General features: G+C 44.3%; 1 protein-coding gene across 2 annotated transcripts in view; it reads right to left on the bottom strand.

Moving 5' to 3' along the window:
• Nucleotides 1–25,036, bottom strand: part of FCHSD2 (FCH and double SH3 domains 2) — a 213,055-nt gene that overhangs the window by 153,102 nt on the left and 34,917 nt on the right. For both annotated transcript variants that reach the window (XM_068420880.1, XM_068420899.1), the window contains exon 3: nucleotides 16,700–16,745. In XM_068420880.1, the coding sequence (XP_068276981.1) occupies nucleotides 16,700–16,745 (46 nt within the window). The remainder of the gene's footprint in view (nucleotides 1–16,699; nucleotides 16,746–25,036) is intronic.

Below are 25,036 nucleotides of genomic sequence, written 5' to 3' on the forward strand. Positions count from 1 at the left end.
CTGCTAGCACATCTTGGCCAGATCAGCAGCACATCTTTTATTACTTTGCAGCTGCCACTTGGACTCCCCTCCTGCACTGGCCTGAGTAACCTTACGTTTCCTTTCTCCCTCCTCTTTCTCAGGCGAGTAGGCAGGACTGGCTGAGAAAAGGCCTTTTATCTGTATGAAACCGAACAAGTCAACTACTGTATCTGGAGGGTCTTATACTGAATAATCATTTACGGTAGATTTGACTTAAACATTCTCTCTCTGTGGGTTGTTTTTTTTTTTAGCTGTCAACACGTTCTGGTTTGTACAGGTCTGAAAGCATAACTTCCAGGGTTGCAAAGGGGAAGAAGGGAGTATAGTTTTTAAAAATAGTTAAGAACACCTCTACTGTACCCTTTAAAGTAATCCTCGGTCTAAGACAAACAGCTTTAGTAGCCAAGAAGCTCTGCCCAGTTTACCTTACATCCATCTAACAAACCTCTAAGTGTCAAGAGTAAAATCTGGATCACTGGGGTGAGGGACTGCTCTAGAACTGGAAGGATGACAAGCTGTTCCTGTAGAAGAAATATCACTACCTAAAATACACCGAGTCACATATAGTCTACAAACACTCTACTTACTGTGCAGAAAGTGCAATCAAACATTTCTTTAAAGTCCCCCAGAAGAAAGGAATAACAACTTCTATGAATTACTTTTGTCTGCCTAACACTTCAAAACCAGCTGAACGAGCTGAATTGTGGAAAAATTAATCAGCTGAATTAACTAGCTGAACTGCAGGATAAAACACGGAATGAAATTGTACTACACACCTTTATTTCTGCATGGATTATATTTTTAAACAAACATTTTCTTTTTAATTATGCTCTCCCGAGTACCATTCTCAGGTAATTCAGTGATTGCTGGTTTTCTCTAAATTATGGCCTTTTGATTGTAACGGAGAACATGCTCGTTAGGTAAAGAAACAGTCTGATGTTGGAATACAAAGGAGTTTTTTTTTCAATTGATGGCTCCAGAACGAATGCAGGGCTGAGAAAGTGCATAAATGCAAACAGAACACAAAAGAAAGTTAAAAGACAAATAGCTTTTGACTTGTTTATGGTGTGCTAGAAACTATGAGGAAGGGATGAGAGGTGATGCTCCTCCACCAAATGTTGGCTTTCTTACCTAGAAGCTTTGGTGTTGAAAACAAACCAACCCACATTCACAGAATCACAGAATCAATCAGGTTGGAAGAGCCCTCTGGGATCATTGAGTCCAACCGTTGCCCTGACACCACCATGGCAACTAGACCAGGGCACTAAGGGCCATGTCCAGCCTTTTCTTAAACATCTCCAGAGATGGTGACTCCACCACCTCCCTGGGCAGCCCCTTCCAATGGCTAATGACCCTTGCTGAGAAGAAATGCTTCCTAATGTCCAACCTGAATCTCCCCTGGCAAAGCTTGAGGCTGTGTCCTCTTGTCCTGTCGCTAGTTGCCTGGGAGAAGAGGCCGACTCCCACCTCGCTACACCCTCCTTTCAGGCAGTTGTAGAGAGCGAGAAGGTCTCCCCTCAGCCTCCTTTTTTTCCAGGCTAAACACCCCCAGGTCCCTCAGCCGTTCCACATAGGTCAGACCCTCCAGACCCTTCACCAGCTTCGTTGCCCTTCTCTGGACTCACTCCAGCACCTCAAGGTCTTTCTTGAAGTGTGGGGCCCAGAACTGGACACAGTACTCGAGGTGTGGCCTCACCAGTGCCGAGTCCAGGGGGACGATCCCTGCCCTAGTCCTGCTGGCCACACTAGTGCTGATCCAAGCCAGGATGCTGGTGGCCTTCTTGGCCACCTGGGCACACTGCTGGTTCATGTTCAGCCGGCTGTCCACCAATACCCCCAGGTCCTTTTTCACCGGGCTGCTTTCCAACCACTCTTCCCCCAGCCTGTAGCACTGTATGGGGTTGTTAAGGCCAAAGTGCAGGACCCGGCCCTTGGCCTTGTTGAACTTCATGCCATTGGTCTCAGCCCATCTATCTAACCTGTCCAGACCCCTCTGCAGAGCCTTCCTACCCTCAGGCAGATCAACACTCCCACCCAACTAACTGTCATCCGCGAATTTACTGAGGGTGCACTCTATACCCTCATCCAGATGATCTATAAAGATGTTAAACAGGACTGGGCCCAGTACTGAGCCCTGGGGGACACCACTAGTGACCGGCCGCCAGTTGGATGGGGTACCATTCACCACCACTCTCTGGGCCCGGCCATCCAGCCAGTTCTTAACCCAGCAAAGTGTGCACCTCTCCAAGCCATGGGCTGCCAGCTGATCCAGGAGAATGCCATGGGAGACAGTATCAAAGGCTTTGCTGAAGTCCAAGTATACTACATCCATAGCCTTCCCCTCATCCACTAGGCGGGTCACCTGGTCATAAAAAGAGATCAGGTTGGTTAAATGGCCAAAGAGGTGGCTCGGGTAGGATCCGGGCTATCAAACAGCTGTGAGAATGAAGACACATTTTTCACGTAGGCTGCTGAATGCTGGAACAGCCCCACAAAGGTTTGGGAATCTCCATGCTTCAAGATTTTCCAAACTTAAAAGGGATGAGGGCCTCAGCAACCTCACTGAACTTTAAAGTCAGCCCAGCTTTGACCAGAAGATTGGACCAGATGATCTCCCGGAATCTCTTCCACCCAAAATTATCCTGATTCTAAAATGAAGAGTAGAAATAGAGCTCCATTACTCAGCAAAGGTCCCAGGAAAGGAAGAGGCAGTCATGACTGTGACTGAAAGAGGGACAACTTTTTTTGAGGGTGCCAGAGCACTGGAACAGGCTGCCCAGGGAGGGTGGGGAGTCTCCTTGTCTGGAGAGATTCAAAACCCGCCTGGACACAACCCTATGCAACGTGCTCTGGGTGACCCTGCTTTGGCAGGGGGTTGGATTAGATGGTCTCCAGAGGTCCCTTCAAACCCCAACCAGTTTGTGATTCTGTGAACTTACGGCAATGATACCACCTTCATTCCTGACCTATGAACTGCTGGCTCTTCATTCCAATTTCTCCTCAAGAGTGTTCCTCACTACAAACCTGACCCAGACACCTTGTTCCAATCCATTTTCTGGTCCACTTGCCCTTCTCTTTCCCCACTTCAGCCTTCTCCTCTCTTACTGCACCCCAGAAACATTGCAGGGATAATCCTGCCACCCATCCCCTTGGATTTAAGAACTAGTTTTTGATCAAGGGAAGGAAGGGCATGAGAACTAGGATGAAACAAATGGCCATTAAAATAGGATTGGAATAATCTTTTTGGGTTTTTAAAAAAATATATAAATAGGATGTGGGCTCATTGACTGTAAACTGGATGCCTTGCCTTAGCGGTAATTTTTCACACATTCCAAAACATCGAATACGTGTATCCCACTCCCTTCTCCCAAGTTGTTTCTAAGGTTTAAAAGAAACAGGTACAAAGTGTTTGTAATCGGGGGGAGACATAAAGCCAGACTGAAATAACTCTGAGATGAATGTGTGATGCGTATAAGGAATACTGGTATGGAAAGCTAGAAATTAAGAAGAGCATTCCTCTTGTATACCCAGGACAAGATATCACAGAATCACAGAATGGTTAAGGGTTGGAAGGGACCTCTGGAGATCACCCAGCCCAACCCCTGCCAAAGCAGGGTCACCCAGAGCACGTTGCACAGGGTCGTGTCCAGGTGGGTTTTGAATATCTCCAGAGAAGGAGACTCCCCCCCTCCCTGGGCAGCCTGTGCCAGGGCTCTGCCACCCTCACAGCAAAGAAGTTTTTCCTCATATTCAGATGGAACTTCCCGTGTTTCAGTTTGTGCCCGTTGCCCCTTGTCCTGTCACTGGGCACCACTGAAAAGAGTCTGGTCCCCTCCCCTTGACACCCACCCCTAAGGTATTTGTAAGTGTTGATAAGATCCCTCCTCAATCTTCTCTTCTCCAGCTGAACAGCCCCAGCTCTCTCAGCCTCTCCTCGGAGCAGAAATGCTCCAGCCCTCTGACCATCTCCGTACCCCTCCGCTGGGCTCTCTCCAGTAATTCCTTGTCTTTCTTGAACTGGGGGGCCCAGAACTGCACACAGTACTACAGTACACACAGTATATGTGAAAAGACACGCCTGAAAAAAGAATCCAGAGGTGGAAAAGACTAGGTAGCGTATTGCTGGTATGGACTTGTGACTCATTGCTGCTATTGCTACTGCTTTGGAAGCCCAAAGTTTCCACGTCGTTTATTTTTAAAGCATTGAGTTATGACTAGCCTGCCCTCTTAAATGACAGGAAAAAGAAAAGCAGATATTGGGAAGGATGACTCTTCGGATTGAATGTGTTAGGAAAAAGCTGAAATGCTGATGCAGTTAGAAAAAAAACCAAACACACACAACCTACAGTAGAGAAAAACAGTGATGCTCACAGGAGCAGCTCACAGATAACTCCACAGACTGGAAGATACACTGCCTGGTTCACTAAAAATGGAAGTAGTACTGTGCCCAGTTCTGGGCCTCCCAGTTCAAGAAAGATAAGGAACTACTGGAGAGAGTCCAGCAAAGGGCTACAAAGATGGTCAGAGGGCTGGAGCATCTCTCTTATGAGGAGAGGCTGAGGGAGCTGGGGCTGTTCAGCTGGAGAAGAGCAGACTGAGGGGGGATCTTATCAATGCTTACAAATACCTTAGGGGTGGGTGTCAAGAGGAGGGGACCAGACTCTTCTCAGTGGTGCCCAGTGACAGGACAAGGGGCAATGGGCACAAACTGAAACATGGGAAGTTCCATCTGAATATGAGGAAAAACTTTGCTGTGAGGGTGCCAGAGCCCTGGCACAGGCTGCCCAGGGAGGGGGGGGAGTCTCCTTCTCTGGAGATATTCAAAACCCGCCTGGACGTGACCCTGTGCAACGTGCTCTGGGTGACCCTGCTTTGGCAGGGGGCTGGACTAGATGATCTCCAGAGGTCCCTCCCAACCCCAACCATTCTGTGATTCTGTGAAAGACCAAGTGAAAATGAACAGTTATTAAGAATAAGGTTTTCCATCTCAAAGTAGAGAACTTACAATGCATCAAAATTCCAGGCAGTGGATGCTTCTGAGTGCAGTAATTGGAAAGAAAAATAACAGCTAAAAGCAGGCTAAGAGAAATTTGCTTGCATCAGTTCAGCAAAAAAATGTAGTTTCTTTATGAAGGGCTTTCTTTGTAGGAATAGCGTAATCCTAAGCTTAGCAACCCCTTTATAAGGAACTAGATGTTTTCACTGAAAACAGAAGCTGACAGTCCGCCTCTGTTCTTAGAGAAATATTATTTTAACCTGAAGAATTCCATAAAAACTGTAGCAGATAGCTTAGTGTTTTTAAAAGGCTGCCTTTTCAAATTCTTTTTAAATGGATAAATATTTCAGTAGAAGGCATTTTAATTTTTCAGCTAACAGAACAGTCAGTGAGACAAAACCTAAATCAGATACCTGACTTTCCCCCCCCCCCCCCCCTTTAAGTTCTGACATGTGTTTCAGCAAGAAGAAAAAGTACACGAACAACTCTGAAGAGAAGGTCACCATAATATTGTTTGGAATGTCACATGTAGACCCATAATCTTTGTTCCATGCAAAGTATATTATATTAAATGTTAAAGGGGCATTTAATATAGAGAATTCTAAAGAGCTGCTTGTTTTGCAGTAAAAAGGGAAACGTGCACTAAGAGGTAGAACTGTGACAAGTGCAGAATAGTATCAATAATCCCATTATAACACCTGATTTGTCAAACTTGTCTCTAAAAGTTATTGTAAAATTCACAATAGTGTTCTTAAACATTTATGAAATGAAGCAGATCGTGTCTTTGTAGCATTCACGGCCACTGATTCTCCATGCTTTGTTGGAAAGAATGGCATGAATAGCTACTAAGTCTTACACTTCATTTTCTTCAACCTCTTGTTGATATCGTGGTGTTTTGAATGGTGTTCAACTGGAGGAGAATATCATACAAAGGTAGTTATCAAGCAGGTGTTTTCTTTCTGGAACCAGTAAGTTCTGGGGATGTATTGTGCAGCATCGTGGCTTAAGGGACCAAACCAGGTCATCAATATGCATGATCTCCACGGCAGGCACGTTTTTCTGCCAGAAAGTCTGTTGAGCTGAGATTGAAGACAAACCAACAAAAGAGTCCAGGCTCCAGGTGTGTCTGAAATCACGTGCGCACACACAATCCACACCACCTATGAGATTTTTCAGGAAAATGGCAAGGAATGAAGACACTTAGAGTGTTTACCCATTAATAGACACATATTTCTCACAATCCAGGTTGAAAAGCAGGTTTTCCTCTTCGTTTTGTACCTTAACTGAATGAATCCAAACCTCTTTTAGAGATCACCATGGATTACCCAGAAGAAATATCATAAACTAAATGACGGCACAGAATAAAGAAAACTTATTTTGCCAAGAAGATACTTGAAATTTTGATTTTTTTTTTTCCTAGTAGAAAATTTTCTTCCAGAAAAATTATCTGAGAGCTATTACTAATTGCAGGACACCTCTAGAAACCAAAACATAAGGTTCTCAACTTAAAAGCTGGGGGTTTTTTTAAACAGAACATGAAAGCACACAGCAAGACAACTATTTAGACTGTCATTTAGACAAACAGATCATTAAACTCTTGGACTGAAGAGTGGGGATGCCTTATAGATCACTGATTTTAATCTGATTAAGTTGTGTAAGCACAGAAAGTCTCAAAGAAAGATACGCAACAAGTCCCTCTGGCTCTTTAAAAGAAATTAATAACTCACAAATAAGAAAAATGAGCAAAACGTAACAACAAGCAAAAATTTAGACAGGGACAAATGAATTTCTCAGGTAACTAAACAAAAGTCACAATTTGTGTAGAAAGCTTTAAGAAAAAACATACAGAAAATGGAAAAGAGAAGAAATAGAGGCTACTTAGAAATTCAGACTGTGGAGGGAGAAATTCTGATGGCATGAGGGACAATCTCCTGGAGGGTAGGAAGGCCCTACAGAGGGATCTGGACAGGTTGGATAGATGGGCTGAGACCAACGGCATGAGGTTCAACAAGAACAAGTGCCGGGTCTTACACTTGGGCCACAACAACCCCCTGCAGCGCTACAGGCTGGGGAGAGAGTGGTTAGAAAGAGCCCTAGGGGTGCTGATCGACAGACGGCTAAACATGAGCCAGCAGTGTGCCCAGGTGGCCAAGAAGGCCAATGGCATCCTGGCCTCTATTAGGAATAGTGTAGCCAGTCGGTCTGGGGAAGTGATCGTCCCTCTGTGCTCGGCACTGGTGAGGCCGCACCTTGAATCCTGTGTCCAGTTCTGGGCCCCGCACTTCAAGAGAGATGTTGAGGTGTTGGAGTGAGTCCAGAGGCGGGTGACCAAGCTGGGGAAGGGTCTGGAGGGTCTGACCTACAAGGAGTGGCTGAGGAAGCTGGGGGTGTTTAGCCTGGAGAAGAGGAGGCTCAGAGGTGACCTTAGTGCAGTCTACAACTACCTGAAGGGAGGTTGTAGTGGAGTGGGAGTCGGCCTCTTCTCCCAGGCAACTAGTGATAGGACAAGAGGACACAGCCTCAAGCATCACCAGGGGAGGTTCAGGTTGGACATTAGGAAGCATTTCTTCTCAGCAAGGGTCATCAGCCATTGGAAGGGGCTGCCCAGGGAGGTGGTGGAGTCACCATCTCTGGAGGTGTTTAAGAAAAGACTGGACATGGCACTTAGTGCCATGGTCTAGTTGCCATGGTGGTGTCAGGGCAATGGTTGGACTCGATGATCCCAGAGGGCTCTTCCAACCTGATTGATTCTGTGATTCTTTGTTATAAGAAAATATTATTTAATAAACATTTGGACCAACTGGATTCTGCTTTTTGGAAAAATAAAACCAGTAACATTTTCATGAGAACCACTCTTGAACATTTCCCACCATTTCTTCCACTTGATTCATACGTCAGTGTGTCACAGCAAATGGAGTCATTGGTCAGTATGTGAAGACTGCTAATCATTAATGAGGCAGATACAACACATTTTTATGAAGCATTTGTCTTAATACCTAATTGTTTTAATTTAAAAACAGCGCTAGATACCAATAACTAAGACTTCAAAATGCAGTTGCCAAAAGAACCATCGATCTAAGCCATTTTCAGTTGAGTTTCCAAGCACCTTCACAAGCCATTCTTATTATTCTGTGCTTTCGTCAACTAAACAGAACAAAAATCAACAAGGAAGTAACTAACCAAGAGGATAAAACAGTCACGAAAATAATTTAAGTCACTTGGTAAACTAGGAAAGTTCAAACAAAATGTGTTCTCATACAGTTCTCCAGGCTTGCATCAAGCGTGCATGTAGTAAAGTGCTGCAGAAGTAACAGATGCCCATAGACAGGACCGCTGGAGCTGGAAGGTGGAGAATGAGAACTCTGGCAGGTTGTCCTGTGCTTCAAGTGTCAGTGGTGACATGGATGTCAACCAAAGACTTCATATCTCCCAGAAAGCATCAGCTCCTTGTGAAGGCTCTACATCCTCCCTAGTTTCTAGCGGTAATAAAAGAGGAGACTTTTTTCCCACTTTTTTTTTTCTCCTCCCAGAAACCTCCTCAGTTTTTATATTTTTATTCACGAAGCAGGAAGAACTTTTCAGGAAGAAGCACAGCATGGTTACGAGCCAACCTGACTGACATGGTTTTCTATGACAGATGGGATCAACCAGAGCAAGATTCCAAACCAGGAGAAACAGAGCAGCCTCACAGCCCCTAAGTACACACGAGGGAATATCACTCAATGCAGGAACAGGCCTGAATGGCTCCGGCATTTTTGCATTTGGATCCAGAGGTTTCTTGGATACAGCTTTTCCCCCTCCCCCAACTAGCTGTGCCAACAAGGCTTAAGGGAGTAAGGTCCAAAATAACGTCACACACGGACCTTCAGCGGGTCTGCTGACTTTTCCTATAGGATGCTCACTTTTTCCTATAGGAATTCCTACAAAGGGAAAGGTAGAAAATTCAATTCCAACCTTGGATTATAAGATTTCAGTATCTCTGTACAGGTAAGAAATGAACTCTTCTAAGCCAAAGAAGAGAAGGCTCCAGGGAGACCTTAGAGCAGCCTTCCAGTGCCTGAAGGGGCTGCAGGAAAGCTGGAGAGGGACTTTTTACAAGGGCATGGAGTGACAGGACGAGGGGGAACGGTTTTAAACTGAAAGAGGGGAGATTGAGATGAGATATTAGGAAGAAATTCTTTGCTGTGAGGGTGGTGAGACCCTGGCCCAGGTTGCCCAGAGAAGCTGTGGCTGCCCCCTCCTTGGCAGTGTTCAAGGCCAGGTTGCATGGGGCTTGGAGCAACCTGGTCTGGTGGAAGGTGTCCCTGCCCGTGGCAGAGGGCTTGGAACTAGATGATCTTTAAGGTCCCTTCCAACCCAAACCAGTCTGTGAGTCTGTGAAAGAGGTGCCACATTCACACAGCCACTATGGGAAACAACTGAAGCTGATGCAGAAAGTCTTCCTCCAGGCTCTCATAGTGAGGCCACAGCTCTGGCTTGGGAGGAGAACATTCCCCAGCGATGGAGGACAAAAAGGTGGGGTTTTATATTCAGTAAAAGAACAATTGAAAAAATATTAAAATGTTATTCAATACTACTGAAAACAGAATGAAGCAACCTCAGACCCACAGGTACACTTTTAAGTAATGCACATGGACCATCTCAAGCCTCTGGGATCACTTCACACATCCAGCATGAGCCTGGCTGGACGGGGCTTTCTAAAGACATCTAAAACCGTACAGTAGATACTGAAAATCTCAAAAGAAGGATTATATAAAGAAAACTCATAAATTTAAAAGAGATTTTTTTTAAACTTTTTGTTTGTCTTTCGAAATAGACAGCAATGACAAAGCTAACACCTGCAGACACCCAGTGAGATCATTTATGGAAAATATTTCACTCTGGAATTTCCTAATGTTTCCTACAGAAAGTTTGAAAATATAATAAATACACAGAAGGATTTCAGAGCAATCTGCTCTCTTCCACATTAACTGCTATCAAGTACACCCAGATATAGCAACCATTCATCTCACTATGCAGTACGGAAATTTCTACATCGTCTACTCATTTACTACAAGCGGAAGTTTCTCTGCAGAGAAACCACGGAACGATAGCCAAGTTCCTTCAAAAGATAAGCCTGAGAAAAAACTAGTTTCCGTATGTGTGTTAATTACCAACTAACCCCCTCCTCACATGATCTGGAGTACAGAAGTCAAAGCTCTTAATTCTCTAAAAGATAAAGTATGCCTAAGGCTTAAAAATACATCTCCCCCTACCCCAAAAGCTAATTTCAGAGGTATTTTTTAAATTACTGCTGGATTACAGAAGTCATTGACTTCAGCCATAAAGCAAAACCAAGACAAATGACTAAAATATTACGGAAATACTCTAGAGAGAAGATTTACTGCTGTGGTAAATCTAATATCATCCTCAAAGAAAGAAACAAATAATTTCAGTTCATCGGTGAACAAAACAGGCTACTGACCAGTCAACCTACAGCTGCTTCTTGTTTGTCCCCAGGTCAAGGACCCACCCTTAAAGTCTACAATCTCTTCCTGCTCCCAGTAAGGCGACAGTAACCTTCTGTATCCTTTGGGCTGAAAAAAAAAGAAGCCAACACTCTGTCCAGACTACAGGGAATGAACTAATAGAAAGTTGCTTGTTGGATTTTCAAGGCATGTACCTCAAGTTTATTTTACTGATGCCCCAGGGGTTAGCTAGCTGCTGAGTCAGAGGGAAGACTTTCATTCCACCCTGAAATTTTTTTTATTCCAAACCTGTCGTACGGTTGTGTTTGCCAAGCTGCAGTTGTTTTGCCACGTGGGATTTCTGACTCAATCCAGGTGACTGACATTCAATGGTGAAATGAACTTAGAGCTCTCCAGCACCTCCCCCAAGCCTCACAGATGTTGCTGTTCCTGTGTCGTGTCTGCCATCCTCCTGCTCTTACAGTTAATACTGCAACATTTTGGAGCGAGTCCAGAGGAGGGCGACCAAGCTGGGGAAGGGTCTGGAGGGTCTGACCTACGAGGAACGGCTGAGGGAGCTGGGGGTGTTTAGCCTGGAGAAGAGGAGGCTCAGAGGTGACCTTAGTGCAGTCTACAACTACCTGAAGGGAGGTTGTAGTGGAGTGGGAATTGGCCTCTTCTCCCAGGCAACTAGCGATAGGACAAGAGGACACAGCCTCAAGCTTCACCAGGGGAGGTTCAGGTTGGACATTAGGAAGCATTCTCAGCAAGGGTCATTAGCCATTGGAAGGGGCTGCCCAGGGAGGTGGTGGAGTCACCATCTCTGGAGGGGTTTAAGAAAAGCCTGGCCATGGCACTTAGTGCCATGGTCTAGTTGACAGGGTGGTGTCAGGGCAATGGTTGGACTCGATGATCCCAGAGGTCTCTTCCAACCTGGTTGATTCTGTGATTCTGTGATTGCAATAAAACGATATATTTGCAAAAGGGAAATACTTTACCTAGCACCTCACCTTTCTTTCTTGAAAGATTCTACTTTTACTACAAGTGGAGCAATTTGATTTTGAAGAAAGTTGTCTGCAATCTACTAAACACCTCCCCTCTTTCTAATATGCCAGCACAGGTACTTTATAAATAAATACTTGTACAGGGCTCCTCCTCTATAAACCTCAAAGCATTTTACAAGGCAAAGGAAGCAAAATTACTAGAATTCTATTGCTGAAGCAAAAGTTGTGTTAATTGCCAAAGGCTTCTGTTTAAAACAAATTAAAAAAAATTGAAAAAGACCAGGGATCTAGTTCCCATTCTGTCAAAAAGACCTGTATTAAGCTGGCTCAAATTTACTCAATTTCTCTAATTCCTTATTAGGGAAATACTATCACCTTTCCAGCCTTCAGAGTACAAGGATAAATCAGTTAACATTTGCAAAGCGTTGGACTGTGTGGTAAAGAACAGCGAAGAAAAAAAATTAGCCACAGCACAAGTTAGTAAGACATGGGGTGAAATCTCTGATTTTAACCCTTAGAATGTTAATCCACTGAAAAACTGTTAAAAAGGCCACTATATCTGGAGTAAAGCAGTCTAATGTCGTCGCCAGAACATGGTAATAGAAACAGCTTCTATCTTCTGATTTTAAACAATGGAAAAACAATACAGTAAGAAAAAAAAAAAATCAAGAAACTATTTGGGCACTGCAGCCCATAAATATTTTATCATTTATTTCTTATATCTAAATATGTGCTTTATATATCACGTACATACACACACATGTTAGATATACACAAAAATTGCTATTGGAATATTGCAGTTTTCTAGAAAACAGGTATTCACATGTTCTGATGTCTTGAAAGAAGTGTTTGTTCCAAGTCTGGTGAGACACTTAGGGGGTGAGGAAAGCTGGTAGAGGCACTCATGCTATCTGCTTACACCCACCTCTCCTCTTGCCTTCACTGCTCCTCTCTCCTCTCCCTCCATCAGCTGCTCTGACAGGCTGCTTGTTCCTTTGGCATTCATTTCATCTTATTTGAAGGCTCCTCTCCTGATTATTGTCATCGATATAAACAACACCAAGTGCTTCACTCATAGCTGCCAATAGGAATGTGTGGATATAAACTACACTACCTTTTATTTTCTCCGTGTTTTAAAATGTTTTAAATGTATCAAGTTTCTCATCACAACGGACGCAGCAACCAACACCAAGTGACCTGTCCACTCTCTCCAGATCACAGATAAGGCAGCTATTTTTACTGAGTACGCACATCCCTTCAATGTTAATTTGACCTCCAGAAAAAGACAGGAAAAAAAATCGTAACAATTAGTGCCTTTTTTTTTTTAATCTGAAAAGAAACTTTTACGTGCAACTCAGTTCAAATCTAAAGCTCTCGTGCAGCTCACAGAATGGACCTTCCTACCTTTTCTCTACATTATCGATGCATTCAGTGTAGGTGCTACAGTCAGCGACTGAATTAGCATGTACTGAAACGAGTAGCACACTTCACAGCTCGGGCTCTGCGAGGTTACTCGCCAACTGAAAGAGATACGCCAGGGTGATTGCCTGGAGTCACGTTTTACTCTGAAACAATGATCACTAACTACCGAGCAAAAAGAAAGCGTGACAAAACATGACCTATGAGGAACGGCTGAGGGAGCTGGGGGTGTTTAGCCTGGAGAAGAGGAGGTTCAGAGGTGACCTTAGTGCAGTCTACAACTACCTGAAGGGAGGTTGTAGTGGAGTGGGAGTCGGCCTCTTCTCCCAGGCAACCAGCGATAGGACAAGAGGACACAGCCTCAAGCTTCACCAGGGGAGGTTCAGCTTGGACATTAGGAAGCATTTCTTCTCAGCAAGGGTCATTAGACACTGGAAGGGGCTGCCCAGGGAGGTGGTGGAGTCACCATCCCTGGAGGTGTTTAAGAAAAGACTGGACATGGCACTTAGTGCCATGGTCTAGTTGCCATGGTGGTGTCAGGGCAATGGTTGGACTCGATGATCCCAGAGGGCTCTTCCAACCTGATTGATTCTGTGATTCTGTGATTCTATATATTAAATAACGCAGTACTGAAAATACAAGTGAAATAGCTTAGTGCATATTCACAACAGATCTAGAAAGGGCTGCAGAATCGCAGTACTAGGGCTGACACGTCAGATACTTCTCCCATTTACACCACGGCACAGCCTAGAAAAGCCAGTAAAGAACCCACTGGAGGCTGACAATAAGCAGAAAAAACAGCTCAGAAAAGCTCCAACAGCAACAGGTACAATATGGTGAAAAGAGTCAATAAAAAACTCCCTTGATCAAACAAGACACAGGGCAATTTACGTACAGTTCCTGTAATCCATCACACACATTCAAGCCACTTACAGTGTAATTAGGGATAAATTATAAACACTGAACCACGGCGTTTCACTAGCGTTCGTACAGGTTCTCCTTCTCCAAACAAAAGCGCTCTGTGTATAGAGACCTGGCACCCAAGTGCAGTGCATCAGCACACCAGTTTTTTAAACCAACAAAGCATTCAGTTTGAGGAAACTTATTTTCACTGTCCACCCTTCCATATTTTTTTTTTAGCTTGCCAAAAAAGTCATAAGTTAGAATATTCCGAGTTCCCTAAGGTGACAACAGGCATTTGGACAGAATCTATGAAAAGATTTAGCAACCTTGCTTCAGAAACTAACTACTGAGAATTTCCAGTTCCCTTTATAACTGGTTTAAAAGGAATCTCCCACTGCTGATGAATACGACTTCACATTTATTTTGATTACAATTTCTCTCACCAAAAGGCTTTATGTGAAATTTTATTACCGTCTCAAACACAGAAATCCTTTTACGGGCCCAAGAAGCAACATCCAACAATTGTTCTTGAACTGTGCACTTATCAAACCAAGGAAGCGAGCCCACAAGACTGCATTCATAGAAGCAACCATTCAATGATGCAGCTGTACTGCTGGAAACTTGGGGGGTTTTAAATACAAGTAGCTGAAAGCCTCAGTTGTTAAGACTGACCCTTCCAAATCTGAGAATGTAATTATTTTTCCAACTTATTGAGACTGTTCCCTAAATGCAGCGACTGCTGTAAGTGCCTCTGCATATAAAAAACATTCCCAGCGTAGAACGGAGAAGCGCGTTAAGAACTGATCTTAAATTCTCTTGTCCTGGTTTGGTCTAAACCAGGCCAATTTTCCTTTCAGTGATTTTTACTTTCAGCTCAGTCTCTTCTAAATAACTGCACTTTCTGAAACTCACTCTATGTTTTGCAGACAGTGTCTGCTTCTAGGACTGATAACGCTCGAAGTTTGTAGTTATCGCTGAGGCACCGGTAGGGATGTTGTGCAGAAAGGCTCTTGCTGTACTTATTCTTAGAGAAACCAAGGTCGCTGCTGAATTCCTCACTGCTTACGAGTGAAGAGCCGAAGGGGGGTCGCACCTGCAGGGAGGAGCGGACAGGGCAGGTGACCCAAAATTGGCCAGTGAAGGTATTCCATCCCATACACGTCATTCTCAGTGTAAAGCGGGGGGATCACAAGGGTCTCGGCCTGGTTCGGTCTGCTTGGTCTTTGGTCTGCTTGGGCCTTCGGCCCTTTCTTCTCGCTTCTCGCCCCTTCTGCTATGGCCGGTGTCCCAAGAAGGACACTGTCCATTTTCCTGCTGCCCCAGATCCCGATCTGGGCATTCCTGAATCCAGCTCTCGACCATCGCTAGGCCCAGCCTGGGCCTTCCCGGAGCCTGCCCTGCAGTGCCAGTGGGGACGTGGCTGACTTCAGGGGAGCTCGATCTTGGTTTTGTATACATTTGTATATATTTGTATATATTTGATTGTTTCTATTATTATTATTATTATACTCTTTTTCATTATTATAGTTTATTAAAACTGTTTTAACTTTCCAACCCAGAAGCCTCTCTCCCTTTTCCCTTTCCCTTCGGGGCGGGGAGGGTTAACAGAGAGCGTCTGCCACAGGTTTAATAGCCGGCCCAGCTTTAAACCGTGACACTCTACAATGTCACTACAAAAATCACTAAAGAAGACATACTTTTAATCAAAGTTGCATTAGGCATATATCGATTCTGCCATTGGAAAATTGCTATATTTAATCAAATTAAGTGCAACCGCTGACGTAATCAATGTACGCTAATGTAAATTCATGTACAACGCAAGAATTGGAGGAGCAGTAACTGCAGAGCCTTATAGCACCACTGTGAGCGTCTGGATTAAATTCAGTACAAATTTCATTTGATTTCCTAAGTGTTTTCAGCTAAGTTTTGGGTTGAGACCACGTGCAGAAAATCTAGGACTAGGAAATGTGTACAGCGCAGTTGTATAGAGAAATCCTCTTCCATAAAGCAACAGTAAAGCCTGGCCCACAGCAAACGTTTGTGCTGTGTATACTCGTGGGTGACGCAGCGCTGATGACTACAAGGACACGTAACCCAACAGCCTACAAACCACGTTTGGAAACAGCCTAGCGACAGCTTGTGTTTTCACATCTCACTTCTGTCACTGCCCCAACATCAACAACTGTCAGGGCAGGCACATCTCCAGTTGTATTTATTTTATATTGAGCTCCACGAGCTCCCTTACTTGTATTTTATTCTACTTTTAATCTATTTTAAAATAAATTAATGTATTTTTAATCTGTTGGACTTGGACTTAAGCTCCAAGAGCCTTTACTGTAAATTAAGCAGGCAGCTGACCCTTATTAGATGCTTTCTAATTTTGGAACAAGGGAGAAAAATCATTCCTCCCTCCTTTCTCACAAACAAATCAAAATGCATTCCACTCCCTATCACAAGCATGAGGCCAAATCTGGCTGCTTTTATTTCAGATGAATGGGAAGCTGCTCCTCCTGAAGAATGAGAATGTAAATTTATTTTGGACTGAGGACGCCAGAACACGTTTCCTCGCCTCTAATTGACCCAATTTTACTTTTTATTCAAGTTTTGCACTAACTCCTGAGAAAACTTTAAAGAGCTGATTGACTTTAAAACAATTTGGGGAAAAAAAAGTTTAAAATGTCTTCTGTACCCAAGAACTTCCTCAAGTCAAAATGTCCATGAAAACACAGAATGGGCCTAAGTCCTGCATAGGCCAAACGCTCTCATTCAGAATTTCCACTGGATACTTTCATACTAAGCAAATTATGGAAAGGATAAACAAAAAATATATACACTGTGGAAAATTTGCTAATGAATAAATTACCTCAAAAAAACAATGCTATAGCCATTAAAATTATTCCAGAACCTACCTGTGCATATTCTTTCTCTATTGCAGCTCTTTTCTGACTGAACGCTCTGAAAGAGAGAAATAAAAAAAAAAATAAAATCATTAATATATACAGCAAAACATCGTAAATTCAATAATTCACTTAAAAGGATTTTCTGCTAGACTGTCTTTATAGTTAAATGAGCAACAAAAAAGCGAAATTGTTTGACAACTATGTATCAGTAGCCTAGCAACTAGCGCGTGTGAGCTTCACACACGCCGTGTTCAAATTTCCAAGTTTTATTGGATAAATTCAGTTCCCAGGACTACCAGTGTAAATACCGTTTACTGTACGAAAGCCTCATCAGCTTTCCACTGGTAGAGCCTAGGGCAGAATTGGGTAGCACAGAAGAAAATTTGGCTTTATGCATCTAGACGAACTGACTTATTATTTCTGTTTTTTTTAAGAAAAAGGAAAGTCATGTTTCCCCGACAGCAACTGAACACACCAGATTCCCAGTTGCAGGCACAACACTAACAGTCTCTCTTTAAACCCCCAGCAATATCCTTATTTACCCATTACAGAATCACAGAATCACAGAATCAACCAGGTTGGAAGAGACCTCTGGGATCATTGAGTCCAACCATTGCCCTCACACCACCATGGCAAATAGACCAGGGCACTAAGTGCCATGTCCAGGCTTTTCTTGAACACCTCCAGAGATGGGGACTCCACCACCTCCCTGGGCAGCCCCTTCCAATGGCTAATGACCCTTGCTGAGAAGAAATGCTTCCTAATGTCCAACCTGAACCTCCCCTGGTGAAGCTTGAGGCTGTGTCCTCTTGTCCTAGCGCTAGTTGCCTGGGAGAAGAGGCCAACTCCCACTGCGCTACAACCTCCCTTCAGGTAGTTGTAGACTGCAATAAGGTCACCTCTGAGCCTCCTCTTCTCCAGGCTAAACAACCCCAGCTCCCTCAGCCGTTCCTCGGAGGTCAGACCCTCCAAACCCTTCACCAGCTTGGTCGCCCTCCTCTGCACTCGCTCCAACACCTCAACATCTTTCTTGAAGTGCGGGGCCCAGAACTGGACACAGTATTCGAGGTGCGGCCTCACCAGTGCCGAGTACAGAGGGACGATCACTTCCCCAGACCATCTGGCTACACTATTCCTAATAGAGGCCAGGATGCCATTGGCCTTCTTGGCCACCTGGGCACGCTGCTGGCTCATGGTTAGCCGCCTGTCGATCAGCAGCTCTATTAATGTAGCTCTATCACATTAGACCCCCCTTCACTCAAATGGTGCCAATCGTAGCATGTCACCCCATGTCAACAGCAGTGCTGTACTCTCACGTAGGGTCTCGATGTACCACCTCAGTGTATTTTAAAGTAGAGAGTTTCAACGCTATCCCCATTATAACAGGAAGAAGGATCAAGTACCGAGATGTGTCAAGGCTCTTTGTTTTAATAGCTTAAGTTATTCCCTCTTTATCCCTTAAACAGCCAAAGCAGAGGAATTTTCTTCAAGCTACGCTATAAACTACTAAGCTTAAGGCTACGCCATCAGCAAACGAAAATCTAATTCTATTTAAATTAGTTACACAATAATTATGGTGACACATTAATAAAAAAAATCCTCAGGAACATGCTATAATAAGGTTAACTCAATAAACACACACAAAAGGAGCTCTGAAGAGGCTCTTTCTACTCCTGTCTACTCCATTTCACCCATGAAGAGCACCCACACGCTGATGGGGCGTTACGGGCTCAGTCTCCCCAACGGGATGTAAAACAAAAGCCTAAACACGTCGTGATTGCTTAAAATTCTTTCCAGATTAATTATTCCAACCCCAATAATTACATCCCATCTTCCTAAATCCCCTCGTGTAGCTCAGGTGGGTACAAAAGGGCTGCACGACTGTGCCATACGAAACTCCCTTATATGAACACCTAAAGTTGTCCGAGACCTTTGTAAATGAATCTACTTTGTAAAGCATTCAAGATATTCCATCTAATATTACAAATCAATTTCTTTCAGGTTCTCCTCAACATCGCACTTCAAGAAAGATGTTGAGGTGTTGGAGCAAGTGCAGAGGAGGGCGACCAAGCTGGTGAAGGGTCTGGAGGGTCTGACCTATGAGGAACGGCTGAGGAAGCTGGGGGTGTTTAGCCTGGAGAAGAGGAGGCTCAGAGGTGACCTTAGTGCAGTCTACAAGTACCTGAAGGGAGGTTGTAGTGGAGTGGGAGTCGGCCTCTTCTCCCAGGCAACTAGTGATAGGACAAGAGGACACAGCCTCAAGCTTCGCCAGGGGAGGTTCAGGTTGGACATTAGGAAGCATTTCTTCTCAGCAAGGGTCATTAGACGTTGGAAGGGGCTGCCCAGGGAGGTGGTAGAGTCACCATCTCTGGAGGTGTTTAAGAAAAGACTGGACATGGCCCTTAGTGCCATGGTCTAGTTGCCATGGTGGTGTCAGGGCAATGGTTGGACTCGATGATCCCAGAGGTCTCTTCCAACCTGGTTGATTCTGTGATTCCTGTTCCAAAGTCCAATATCCCACTCAGTTTAGCAAACACCTAAAAACCACAATATCCTTCGAAAAGAACTTACTTTTCTTTTAAAATTATAAATAACGGCAGAAATAACTACTAGGAATAACTGAAATGTGTTACCAATATTGAAAAGGTAAAAGAAAACGAGCAGCTGTCTTTGAAATCGGGGAAGACTTTAGGCAAACGCAGTTATTTTCCAATTCTCAGCTAATCTTATTTGAAAACATATAATTAGAGCTAAATGTAAAAGATACTCAGTTGACACAAAGCCTGGTTTTGGAGCTGAATGAACTTTTTTTCCCCATACAAAACAAATTCCACTTAAACTAATTGCATAACAATAATTATGACAAGCTGGAAGCCTAAGATATCCCCTAAAAACCTTCTATATTAAAAGGTTTACACTACGGAAGAATGCTTTTGGTTTTCAACTGGCCCTAGTGCAGAATTACAAATGCTAATCAAATTTATTCTCAAAACTGACAGAAATCTGAGACGGGGAACGACTGCAAGCTCCAGCACGAAGAAAACGTATTGTACAGCAGCAGCTCCATAAATTAGAAACATTTTAAAGTAGTTTTAGATTTTGTCTTGTATTTTAAATGAGGTTTTACAAAAAAAGTTGGCAAGACAGCACATAATTCAATTTATACAATACTCAAATTTGTGTTTGATCTATGTTTTGGTGAAGGAAGAAAATGGGAAGTACGGCAAGACCAGCAGGATCAGCCATCTGCATTGCTTGAAGCTGGTGTGCTCTGCTCTTTGTGACTGCATTTCCCTTGATTAGTCAAACACAAAGCTGGTTTTAACCTCGGGACAGTTTCCACAGCAATCCCTTTCTGACAACCATAAATATATTATAAAACATGATGAAATACGAGACTGAATTAGACAAATTTCCCAGGAGAAAAATATTTTGAGCAGGGAAAAAAAAGTCTGACTAATAAATGCATCATAGTCTTAAGTTGGGAAATCTTGATTTTATGTGCGAAGCTGGGATATTCGTGACCTTACTGCCATTCAAGATGGAATTTCAAGTTCATTCACACAAGGAAACACAGAATCACAGAATCAATCAGGTTGGAAGAGCCCTCTGGGATCATCGAGTCCAACCATTGCCCTGACACCACCATGGCAACTAGACCAGGGCACTAAGTGCCATGTCCAGTCTTCCCTTAAACCCCTCCAGAGATGGTGACTCCACCACCTCCCTGGGCAGCCCCTTCCAATGGCTAATGACCCTTGCTGAGAAGAAATGCTTCCTAATGTCCAACCTGAACCTCCCCTGGCGAAACGTGAGGTGTGTTTGGTCCCATAAGCTAATAAAATGTTCTCTGTTACTGAAAAGTTTTTAAGAAATTAAGTAATGGGTCTGCAAGAAAGCTGGAACATTATTTAGGGTTTCTTTAAATTAGGATGTATTGATATCTGCTATTACATATTTTTCTCAAATTAGCCATTAATTAAGCGCAAGAAACACCGGAATTGCACGGCCAAAAAACTGTCTTCATCTTTGTTTCTGGACAGTAATTCCTAAATATCGTCTCTATCCTGCAAATGTCGATTCATGCGATATGCTTATTCCCTTCACCCTGCTAAAAATCATACAAAAGCATTTAAAGTCTTTGACAGTTTAAAAACAGGGTGAGAAAGAATAAACACAAAGAAATTCAACAATATTTCAACAAATCAAGCTAAGACCATTTTTCATTTAAGTACGATACTTGCCACAAGCCTCACATTGCAGGAAAATCCTGACTTAAGTCTCAAAAAAAAAAGAAAAGCAATTAATAAAATTAAAAAATTACGCTCACCATCAGGACAAGAAGCCACCATTTATAAGAAATGCTGTTTTATTACACGTCCAGAGCGTGGCCAGGCGCCTGTCTTTACAAGAGCCTGCTGCTAGGGAAGACTGCTGCGAGCCCGAAGGAAAAGTCACACTCAGCAAAGTTATTTCAATGGTTTCAACAGACGTGATTTAACATCGAGAGGCAACGCCAGCCACCCACAGCATTTCCTCACACGCTGCTGCCTACAGCCCCTTCCGTGGCTTACGGCTCCGTATGACCAGAATGAACCTAATCCTGGAGGGATTACGGAGGAATGTTCTTTGCGAAGCACAAACAGCTAGAGAAGCTCTGCAGAGAAGGGTGGTTCTTCCTTTGAAACGTCAGCAATTGGCCAAGTCTGGTCGAAAACAGAGCACTGGGGTTAGAGAACAGTCGCTCCTATCGTCATAAGGACTAAATGTGGGGTTGGGAAGGACTTCTCTTTCAGAATGAAAACTAATGTCTGAAGAAGAGGAGGGTGGAGATTTTTCTACTGAATAGCAGGACTTCGCCCACCTACATCTTCTCCTTACACTGCTCACCGGGATTCTGACTGGAGAATCCATTCTGGACATGGATTGAGAGCAGCCCTGAGGAGAAGGACTTGGGGGTGATGGGTGACGAGAAGTTCACCATGAGCCGGCAATGTGCGCTGACATCCCAGAAAGCCAACGGTATCCTGGGCTGCATCCCCAGCAGCGTGGCCAGCAGGGCGAGGGAGGGGATTCTGCCCCTCTGCTCCGCTCTCAGGAGACCCCCCCTGCAGTGCTGCGTCCAGCTCTGGGGCCCCAACAGAAGAAGGACACGGAGCTGTTGGAGCGAGTCCAGAGGAGGCCACGAAGATGCTCAGAGGGCTGGAGCCCCTCTGCTCTGGAGACAGGCTGAGAGAGCTGGGGCTGTTCAGCCTGGAGAAGAGAAGGCTCCGGGGGGACCTTCTAGCACCTTCCAGTATCTGAAGGGGCTACAGGAAAGCTGGAGAGGGGCTTTTGACAAGGGCATGGAGTGACAGGACGAGGGGGAACGGTTTTAAACTGAAAGAGGGGAGATTTAGATGAGATCTTAGGAAGAAATTCTTGCCTGTGAGGGTGGTGAGACCCTGGCCCAGGTTGCCCAGAGAAGCTGTGGCTGCCCCTCCCTGGCAGTGTTCAAGGCCAGGTTGGATGGGGCTTGGAGCAACCTGGTCTGGTGGAAGGTGTCCCTGCCCGTGGCAGGGGGGTTGGAACTAGATGGTCTTTAAGGTCCCTTCCAACCCAAACCGTTCTACGATGATTCTATGATTAATTCATAGAACTTTATGTGACGAAAAATATCTGGATGAAATGTAATGATCTATCATGTTAAAGAAATTAGATTATGTGATCTAACTTTCCTTTGGGCTCTGGGAAACAGTGAAACCCGTAAGGGAGCAGAGGAAAGAAAACCACACTTATGTCATCGCTGCTTTGCCAATACTACTTTTACTCGTGTCGAACCCTCACTGTCACTGCAAATTCCCAAACACGAACTCCAGCAACTGTCAGGTACTTAAATTACTCATATCAATCACTGATATAAAACAACAGATGCTATGAAATAATCAGGTATATTTTCGATTTTTAATTGTAAATAAGAATAACAATGTGAAGTAAGGAGTCAGGTCAGTGAAGAATGATACTTCAAGAAGTTTTCCTATAGAGAAACAGATGGGCTCAGACTGGTAGGTGGATGTCCACTTGGGCTGGAAATGTCTGAAGCTCCCACTTTCATGAAAAAAATCAGTATATTAACATTAAAATATATATTAGTGTTATATAAAACAATGTTATATTTGCTAAGATTATCCAGTCACACAAATCTAAGGATGAAAGTCACAGCTTGCACAAGAAAAGCAGCTAAACACAATGACACCCTGAAAATCAGAACGCAAATTACTCTCTATATTAAAAAGCTAATTTAATTACATCCAGAGAGCTATGCAAAAATGTAAACAGACACTTCATGTATAGGTCTCCTGAATAAAAAAAAAGGAGCTAAATTTGCATAGGTCAATGCATTTCCATTTAAAGGTTGAGAAATTCAACCACGAGCCAAGCAGGAGCCTGAACCAAGTCTGGAACGAGTCCCTCTGCAAGATGATGATAATGGTCAAAAACCAGATGTATTAACTGACAAACTGGGACAACTCACCCAGCATCAGCAGTTTGTGTTAATGCAATTTTTTGACTATGGACATTCAGAGAAATTGTTTAGAAATTTTAACGGAAAAAATAAAAATCCTGATAATTTATACATCTCTGCAAAGCATTAGAAAACGTACAAATTCATATCATATCTGAAACATCCAAAAAGGTTGGACTAAAGAAATACACCTGTTTTAACTGACCTTGACCTAAGAGAGGCCCCAGTGCTACACTAACAAAAGCAAGGAGCAGCAAACGAGAAAATAGCGTGCTCAGCTCTACAGAGACGGGATTTCACTGATCAGCAGAACACAGAGCAACAGAATTGACACTTTCAGTGCCGTTTATCTGAAAGATGATGAAAGGAAGGGGGGAAAAAATTACACACGCACACACTGCACGGTGATGGTAACTGTCCAAAACCGGTTTTTAATCACAGAATCAACCAGGCTGGAAGAGCCCTCTGGGATCATCGAGTCCAACCATTGCCCTCACACCACCATCTCAACTAGACCAGGGCACTAAGTGCCATGGCCAGTCTTTTCTTAAACACATCCAGAGATGGTGACTCCACCACCTCCCTGGGCAGCCCCTTCCAATGGCTAATGACCCTTGCTGAGAAGAAATGCTTCCTAATGTCCAACCTGAACCTCCCCTGGCGAAGCATGAGGCTGTGTCCTCTTGTCCTATCGCTGGTTGCCTGGGAGAAGAGGCCGACTCCCACTCCGCTACAACCTCCCTTCAGGTAGTTGTAGACTGCAATAAGGTCACCTCGGAGCCTCCTCTTCTCCAGGCTAAACACCCCCAGCTCCCTCAGCCGTTCCTCGGAGGTCAGACCCTCCAGACCCTTCACCAGCTTCGTCGCCCTCCTCTGCACTCGCTCCAGCACCTCAACATCTTTCTTGAAGTGCGGGGCCCACAACTGGACACAGGATTCAAGGTGCGGCCTCACCAGTGCCGAGTACAGAGGGACGATCACTTCCCCAGACCGGCTGGCTACACTATTCCTAATAGAGGCCAGGATGCCATTGGCCTTCTTGGCCATCTGGGCTCACTGCTGGCTCATGTTTAGCCGGCTCTCGATCAGCACCCCCAGGGCTCTTTCCGCCAGGCCGCTTTCTAACCACTCTTCCCCAGCCTGTAGCGCTGCCGGGGGTTGTTGTGGCCGAAGTGTAAGACCCGGCACTTGAACACAGTCTCTTAGCAGGAAAAAAAATCCCCATGTACCTTTGAAGAAAAAACCTGCACACAGCAAGTTAAAATACAGCATTAGATATCGATTCCCTGCCTCCCCTGACTGACAAACAGATCCAGAAGGTCTGTAACAGTGATGAGATGTATTTATTCTAAGCCATGGAAATAGATCCTAATACATGAGCAACAGGGGAGGAACCCTGACGGTGAACTACACGCACTTGAAATATTTACGTACAAGACGGCATTGAAATTTCCAGCCGGCTGCCCCAGCCTGGCCTGTTGCTCAAGGGCAACGTGTCCCAGGGGCAGGACTTGGCATTTGCCTTTGTTGACCTTCACGAGGTCCCTGCCAGCCTGTTCCTCCCAAGGTCGCTCTGAACACAGCCCTGCCTCCAGCCCATCAACCATTCTCCCCCAGTTTGATACCCTTCATCAGCTTGCTGAGAGCATGTTCCACCCCATCATCCAGGTTGTTATTAAACTCATGAAACAGTATTGATCCAGTATTGACCTCTGAGGGACACCCAGCTGCCAGCTGGACTTTGTACTGCTCTCCACCACTCAGAGTTGGGAAGTCCAGCCAATTTTCCACCCACATTATTGGCCACTTACCAGCCCATACTTCCCTGATGTGGCTATAAA

This window comes from Nyctibius grandis, chromosome 2 (assembly GCF_013368605.1).
Source record: "Nyctibius grandis isolate bNycGra1 chromosome 2, bNycGra1.pri, whole genome shotgun sequence".
Lineage (NCBI taxonomy): Eukaryota > Metazoa > Chordata > Aves > Nyctibiiformes > Nyctibiidae > Nyctibius > Nyctibius grandis.